At 42.5% G+C, this 8,624-nt stretch overlaps 1 protein-coding gene across 1 annotated transcript in view; it reads right to left on the minus strand.

Moving 5' to 3' along the window:
* Positions 1-235: 235 nt before the first annotated feature.
* LOC310853512 (ras-related protein Rap-1b) overlaps positions 236-8,624 on the minus strand; it is a 15,543-nt gene continuing 7,154 nt past the window's right edge. The window contains exons 2-8 of the mRNA XM_083757886.1: positions 8,135-8,256; positions 5,386-5,454; positions 5,207-5,263; positions 4,893-5,033; positions 4,249-4,392; positions 4,028-4,120; positions 236-1,605 (exon numbers count right to left, since the gene is read on the minus strand). Coding sequence (XP_083614012.1) covers positions 4,034-4,120; positions 4,249-4,392; positions 4,893-5,033; positions 5,207-5,263; positions 5,386-5,454; positions 8,135-8,191 — 555 coding nt within the window. The 5' untranslated portion in view covers positions 8,192-8,256 and the 3' untranslated portion in view covers positions 236-1,605; positions 4,028-4,033. The remainder of the gene's footprint in view (positions 1,606-4,027; positions 4,121-4,248; positions 4,393-4,892; positions 5,034-5,206; positions 5,264-5,385; positions 5,455-8,134; positions 8,257-8,624) is intronic.

Genomic DNA, 8,624 nt, shown 5'->3' on the forward strand with positions numbered 1-8,624 from the left:
GTAACTCTGAGAGGGTAAAAACTAAGCCAAATGGACCCATGAGGGTCTGTAACTACGACAGTTGTACACTCTCACAGTTCAATTAGCACTTTAGGATTCTAAACCACCATACTGTATACTATCGGTAGTTTAGTTGCTTCCTGTGTGGACAGGAAGTAAAAAGGCAGGCGACTCCATGTTCTGTGAAACACCAGCAGGTAAACACCCCCCCCCCCCCCCGCCCCCGCCCCCCCCCCCAAACGAAAAGAACATTAAACTTTGTACACATTAGAATTATAACAATAATAGTCATAATCATCACCATTAGAAAAAAATCCACAGGTTGTACCAGAGACAAACATACAGGGTTATGCAGCTACCAGTGACCAACAGCAGACTGTGGCTTGTACTGGACAGGTTGTACTATGGGCCAGCATGTTGTTAGATCCCTTTGTTGGCTGTAAATATGTAACAATGTCGTTCACAACACCAGCGCGGTGGTAGCGGCGATAACATTCTCAAGATCAGTGGGTTACTTAGCAACAGCCAAGGAGCAGGAGTCAACATGGCTGAATGGCGTGTGTGTGTGTGTGTGTGTGTGTGTGTGTGTGTGTGTGTGTGTGTGTGTGTGTGTGTGTGTGTGTGTGTGTGTGTGTGTGTGTGTGTGTGTGTGTGTGTGTGTGTACACTTGAGATCTGAGAAATGGACATTGTGAGGACTATTTTCGGCTTTTGTATTAGGGTTGAACTTGGCAAAAGAAATTGCTGTCCTAAAATGTTGTGCTCAGTCACAAAAACTCTAATACGTGTGTGTGTGTGTGTGTGTGTGTGTGTGTGTGTGTGTGTGTGTGTGTGTGTGTGTGTGTGTGTGTGTGTGTGTGTGTACACTTGAGATCTGAGGAATGGACATTGTGAGGACTATTTTCGGCTTTTGTATTAAGGTTGAACTTGGCAAAAGAAATTGCTGTCCTAAAATGTTGTGCTCAGTCACAAATACTCTAATACGTGTGTGTGTGTGTGTGTGTGTGTGTGTGTGTGTGTGTGTGTGTGTGTGTGTGTGTGTGTGTGTGTGTGTGTGTGTGTGTGTGTGTGTGTGTGTGTGTGTGTGTGTGTGTGTGTGTGTGTGTGTGTGTGTGTGTGTGTGTGTGTGCTGTTCAAATCAAATATTTAGAATGAAACACAACAAGAAAGAAAGAAAGAAAGAAAGAAAGAAAGAAAGAAAGAAAGAAAGAAAGAAAGAAAGAAAGAAAGAAAGAAAGAAAGAAAGAAAGAAATATTAACAAATTGAAGAAAGAAGCCCCTCCCCCACCACCAGACGGGCTAGTAGAGAGCATGATGGGAAATGTAGTTTACTGGGCAGGCTCTTTGGGCGACCTCGAACCTTCAACCACAAACATGGAGTTCAGCCACAAATATTCAGAGTAGGCATCCCGGGCAGCGGCGGGTTGGGTTGGCAATGACACGGGGTCAAGCGGGAGGCGTGTCATCATGGTTGTCGTGGCGACGGGCTGTTAGTCGTGTTGGTGGTTGTTAATTGGTTGTTTGTGTGCTAAAGGGGCGTGGCCAGCTGGGACAGGTCCTGGTTGGTTGATTTCAGTCAGGTGAGCTAGACTGAGCCAAATCACACCTGGAGAGACGGACAGATATTGTGATGTCACTATATCACTGTTTTTTTCATTGGCACGTTCAAAATGGCACGTTCAAAATGTCCTATATACAAAGGGAAGACATCATTGCACATAACAACCACACCAAGGGCTCTAATGAAGTACTGTCACCTCATAAACACATGACATAACAACCACACCAAGGGCTCTAATGAAGTACTGTCACCTCATAAACACATGACATAACAACCACACCAAGGGCTCTAATGAAGTACTGTCACCTCATAAACACATGACATAACAACCACACCAAGGGCTCTAATGAAGTACTGTCACCTCATAAACACATGACATAACAACCACACCAAGGGCTCTAATGAAGTACTGTCACCTCATAAACACATGACATAACAACCACACCAAGGGCTCTAATGAAGTGCTGTCACCTCATAAACACATGACATAACAACCACACCAAGGGCTCTAATGAAGTACTGTCACCTCATAAACACATGACATAACAACCACACCAAGGGCTCTAATGAAGTACTGTCACCTCATAAACACATGACATAACAACCATACCAAGGGCTCTAATGAAGTACTGTCACCTCATAAACACATGACATAACAACCACACCAAGGGCTCTAATGAAGTACTGTCACCTCATAAACACATGACATAACAACCACACCAAGGGCTCTAATGAAGTGCTGTCACCTCATAAACACATGACATAACAACCACACCAAGGGCTCTAATGAAGTACTGTCACCTCATAAACACATGACATAACAACCACACCAAGGGCTCTAATGAAGTACTGTCACCTCATAAACACATGACATAACAACCACACCAAGGGCTCTAATGAAGTACTGTCACCTCATAAACACATGACATAACAACCACACCAAGGGCTCTAATGAAGTGCTGTCACCTCATAAACACATGACATAACAACCACACCAAAGGGCTCTAATGAAGTACTGTCACCTCATAAACACATGACATAACAACCACACCAAGGGCTCTAATGAAGTACTGTCACCTCATAAACACATGACATAACAACCACACCAAAGGGCTCTAATGAAGTACTGTCACCTCATAAACACATGACATAACAACCACACCAAGGGCTCTAATGAAGTACTGTCACCTCATAAACACATGACATAACAACCACACCAAGGGCTCTAATGAAGTACTGTCACCTCATAAACACATGACATAACAACCACACCAAGGGCTCTAATGAAGTACTGTCACCTCATAAACACATGACATAACAACCACACCAAGGGCTCTAATGAAGTACTGTCACCTCATAAACACATGACATAACAACCACACCAAGGGCTCTAATGAAGTACTGTCACCTCATAAACACATGACATAACAACCATACCAAGGGCTCTAATGAAGTACTGTCACCTCATAAACACATGACATAACAACCACACCAAGGGCTCTAATGAAGTACTGTCACCTCATAAACACATGACATAACAACCACACCAAGGGCTCTAATGAAGTACTGTCACCTCATAAACACATGACATAACAACCACACCAAGGGCTCTAATGAAGTACTGTCACCTCATAAACACATGACATAACAACCACACCAAGGGCTCTAATGAAGTACTGTCACCTCATAAACACATGACATAACAACCACACCAAGGGCTCTAATGAAGTACTGTCACCTCATAAACACATGAAGAAATGGAAAAGATACTGAAATCACGGCACATCTTTAAGGCTAAGGAACCCGATCACGGGTCAGAGTTAGGATTAGGGGTCAAATAATATGACAATCCTATCTGACCGCATGTATGTATTTATTTTTACTCCAGTAGGAACATTGTGATCACCGGCCCGTCTCTATCCCGCTTTCCGTGCTCTTCGGTCTATCTCCATTCCTATAGAGCGTCGCAGCCCCACCCCCTTTCATGACGACGCCAGGCCCAGGAAATGATTCCCAATGCATTGTTCCTCATAGACATTTCAAAAGGTATTTATTTAAAGACGGTTACGCCGCGGACAAAGCCAACTCGAGTCGTGACAACTCATGACAACAAACACAATATTTTGGACCAAACAAATAATTACAAAGAAGAAAAACAACAAAAAAAGTGTTGTAACCTGCCGTTTTTGTCTTCTTTCTAATTCTTAGTTCGGCCCAAAAAATTGTGTTTGTTGTCATGATTTGTCACGACAAGAGTTGGCTTTGTCCCGCGGCGTAAACGTCTTTAAATAAATACTTTTTGAAATGTCTATGAGGAAAATGAACGGAGAATCATTTCCTGGGCCCTGGTAGGGGGCGGGACTGTGACGCTCTATTCCCTTTCCTGGAAACTACCTAATGGAGCTTTCGCGAATAATATTCTCAGCCACCTGTGTTACACTTCAAAGGTTCAAAGGTCACGGGTTACCTGTCTTCAGAGCAGGTGACAGTTGGACTTTTTACGAGGTTTTCCTGGAGCCGGAGTCTTTCTGTTGATCTGCCGAACCAGGTCATAGAAGATCTACACACACACACACACACACACACACACAGTATATATATATATATATATGTACATGTTTTTATGATGTGTATATTATGCCTATAGTAAAACATTGATCTGCGTTGTGGCGTGGTCATAGTGTGTACCTCATTAACGTTGATTTTACTCTTGGCAGAGGTTTCCAGGAAGGCGCAGGAGTTCCACTGCCTGGCGAGGCCTTGTCCCTGCTCCTTTCCCACCACGCGCTCACTCTCCAAGTCACACTTGTTACCCACCAGGATCATAGGAACCTACACACACACACACACACACACACACACACACGTCAGGGCTCAGTCTCACAATCACACACATCCCATTCACTCTCACGTGGCCATTTGGTTTCAATTTTACATGTCTCAGAGTGATATAATTGTACCGAGCATGCGTGTGGGAGGACATAGAGGCTCAAATGAACCGTGTACACAGCATCGTAGAATGTACAAGGAAGTGTGTGTACACACTCAGTATATGTGCCCGTATACCCATGTACATGTGTGTATACTATATACACTATTGTGTGTGTGTGTGTGTGTGTGTGTGTGTGTGTGTGTGTGTGTGTGTGTGTGTGTGTGTGTGCGTGTGTGCATGTGAAGGACAAATCAAAAATACCATGCTGTGGATGTGTTACATGCACATCTAGCAGAGTGGTTCAGAGCTGAAGATGTTTGGTTTTAGTGTCCCTCTGACCCAGTGTGTGTGTGTGTGTGTGTGTGTGTGTGTGTGTGTGTGTGTGTGTGTGTGTGTGTACATCATCTGTATCTTTCACTCGGAGTATCTGTTCTCGGAGGTCCTGGAGGTCGTTGAAGGTCGACTGCGCTGTGATGCTGAACACCAGAGCAAACCCCTGACCGTTCTTCATGTACAGATCTCTCATCGCTGTGAATTGTTCCTGCGCACACACACACACACACACACACACACACACGGTTAGACAGACAGACAGACAGACAGACAGACAGACAGACAGACAGACAGACAGACAGACAGACAGACAGACAGACAGACAGACAGACAGACAGACAGACAGACAGACAGACAGACAGACAGACAGACAGACCTTACCGTTCCAGCTGTATCTAGAATCTCCAACATACATTGCTGTCCATCCACCTCTACTTGCTGTAGACGCGCAAAAAGAAAAAAAAAAGATCCATTAAAACCAGTAGAAAAAGTAGAAATTTAAACCAGTAGAAATCAATAAATCCAGTAGAAACCAACAGAAATAAAAGTCATGTCTTTACCTTCCTATAGGAGTCTTCTATTGTTGGATCGTACTTCTCCACAAATATACCCTGAACAAACTGAACTGTCTACACACACACACACACACACACACACACACACACACACACACACACACACACACAAACACACAATGAAAACTTACACTATGTAACATTATTTTCTGCATTTTGAGTGACCAATCTGTGTGTAGAAGACAATTGGAGTATATGGTACATATACTCCAATTGGAGTAATTATGGTACGGTATATATACAATTGGATCGTCCCAATCCTAGATTCTGATTGGCCCATGGTGATATACTCGATAAACACACCCCTAGCTAGGATGGCTGCGCCAAAGTCCTATATATTAACCGTGCCATTGCATGGATGTATTACCGTTCTCTAGTTTTTCATAATATGACATGTTAACAGCAGATGAGTGGAGTACTCTTTTCATCCTGTGTATGTGTCATATGATCATATCGGTCTGTGCAAGGTTTTACAAATCAAACTAGATGCATGTGGTGACCACTCGGCATGTTCCAGTAAATTATTCTTGTAGTCAAATTTAAATGGATGTTAAAAACTGTTGTACTTTGGCTGTGTGTCTATTACTTTCATGTTGCCATATTTGGTGACCATTTCAGAAAAAAGCAAATGCGAAGAACTGCCGGTTCACCGGTGTGTTGTGTTCTTACTACGCTTCTTAGCCGTTTGTAAAATCCATGGTAAACCACGACCCCTTTTGGCTCATTGCTTAAAAATAAAGAATGCAGTGGTTATATTTAGTAGCCCTGGTCTTCTATTAGACATGGATCGAAGATCGAAATTGTATTTCTCCCCCAAGCGAGAAGGTTTGATCTTCTTAGCGCACATATTGTGTGCCAGGGACCCCCATGCAAGATTTTGTTAAGAATAGCAGATCTACAAGCTCACAATATTGTAGATTTTAATAAATGTATATATAGGGAGGCTATATTAACGAATGTTGCTGGGGACCTCCTGGAACCACCTCAAGCTTATGTTACTAAAGATTTGTAATGTTTTTATAGAACTATTATGTGATTGCGATATTAACCCATTCTGAACGGGCACCCATTTTGGTGTCAGCATCACGTTATGCTTTAGCTATTTAAAAATAGCAGATCTACAAGCTCATATCGCGCCACCGAGTGGCGCGATACGAGCTTGTAGGTCTGCTATTTTTGAAAAATCGAAGAGCGACTGACATTTTTAGAATCTGATCTCAGGTCAGAATGGGTTCATCAGACCAGTGTGTGTCCGGCGGAAACCTCGTATGAATCTGATCTCAGGTCAGAATGGGTTAAAGTATCTTCATCATCATTGTCATCATTTAAAAAAGTATGTGGAAAACAGAAATTGGGGCAGAGTGAAAGAGAGATTAGTCAGCCTCAGTGGACCCATACATGCATGGACGTGCGAGCGCACACCCACTAGATTTAGTCTATGACAACAATAAATGTCTTTCTATTCTGAGTGTGTGAATACAATACAATGACCTACTACCACTGTGTGTGTGTGTGTGTGTGTGTGTGTGTGTGTGTGTGTGTGTGTGTGTGTGTGTGTGTGTGTGTGTGTGTGTGCGCGTGCTCTCTTATACAGTAGCACCTCTTATAGCGCCACCACAAGGCTGATTTGAAAAATGTCAAGTGGCATTTCATCCTCAGCCTAGTCCTAGTGGGAATGTGCAATCAGACGCTGCATTCATTCAGTTCTAAACGGGCCAGTCGTACAAACTGTAGATGTCAATCGTAGCCAATCAGGATGAAATATGAAAAACCAAACAGATCTGTGTTGATCACACGATGAGAGATTGTGTGTAACGACTTAAATGAGTAGTTCACCCAAACAAATTAACTATTTTCTATCAATTACACAGTTTGTCATATATTCCTGAGACAACAATTTGATGACCGGCCTGCAATTTGAGTCTCCAGCATCTTAACCATCTTTCCGCCTGTCATAAAATTATTAGTCTATACTTGCCAGCCCATAGAGCCCAATGTGAGTACCCCAACGTTTTATGTTAGAAATGTTGATTATGGATCCGCAGCATTTAGAAACCTCCGGATGCTAACTTGCACATGTTGAGCAATTTTCAAAATTGGCATAATATGTGACCATACCATTAACAACCTATATAAAGGAACATTTATTTAACTCATTGACCACCAACAGCCCCATCTAGTGGTGGCTCAGAGCACCATCCATATAACTCTATGGGCGAGAGATTTGGCCGGAAACTGCGAGTCAAGAAGGCAAATGTAATTTAATCGACCCAAAACATACTTTTTGTAAGCTAGGATCATATCGTTTAGAGAAATGAGTGAAAATCAAGCTTGTTTTTGGTCTAAAAAGAAGAATCCGAGATATTAGCGTTCTAGAATCTCGAGCGCGTACAGCACACAATTGATCATCGTAATCAAATGATATTAAAAGAGGCGTCCAAAGGCGATCTCGGTGCCCGGGGCCTTTGGAAAACAGGCATCAAAAGGCGATTTCGGCGATAAACGAGTTTATCGAGTATAATGTGACATGTAAACCTAGGGGGTTTTCATGATGCTGAATCCATTCGGAGTATTAGTTTTGCACAAAACACACTCAAAAAACATATTCTGGCAAGTGGACTACAGTGGCTTTAGGTTTGTGGGGTGTGTAATTGATAGAAAACAATTATAGTAATAATAATCTTTTGGGTGAACTACTCCTTTAATGTAAAATCAAATGAATACTTTCACTTACCAGTGCAGATTTGCCGACCCCTCCGGATCCTAAAACTACCAGCTTGTATTCACGCATCCTGTCTGTCTGTCCGCCTGTCTGTCTGTCTGTCCACCTGTCTGTCTGTCCGCCTGTCTGTCAGCCTGGAACCACAGAGAGACAGCTATTAGATGAGATACCTCTTTATTATCAGCAAGGGAAATATGTTTTGCTCGGGTCAATGCATACATCCAAGAAAAGACAATACATAAATAAATAAATATACACCACAATTAAAACACCCAACAAAAGTACTTCAATTCTATAAAAGGTAAGTTCATTCTAAATTAAAAGGGTCTTTAAAAGTGCAAGTCACTAAGGGAATGTGGGCGTGAGTGAGATAACTTGTAGCGAATGAGAGTGAAGGGACTTGCCGTAGGATGACAGCTGATTTAAAGGAGCAGAATTAATTACTGTTGAATGAATGAATGAATGAATGAATGAATGAATGAATGAAAGAAAGGGGACTGGG

This window comes from Protomyctophum parallelum (genome assembly GCF_964188405.1).
Source record: "Protomyctophum parallelum genome assembly, chromosome: 22".
Classification (NCBI taxonomy): Eukaryota; Metazoa; Chordata; class Actinopteri; order Myctophiformes; family Myctophidae; genus Protomyctophum; species Protomyctophum parallelum.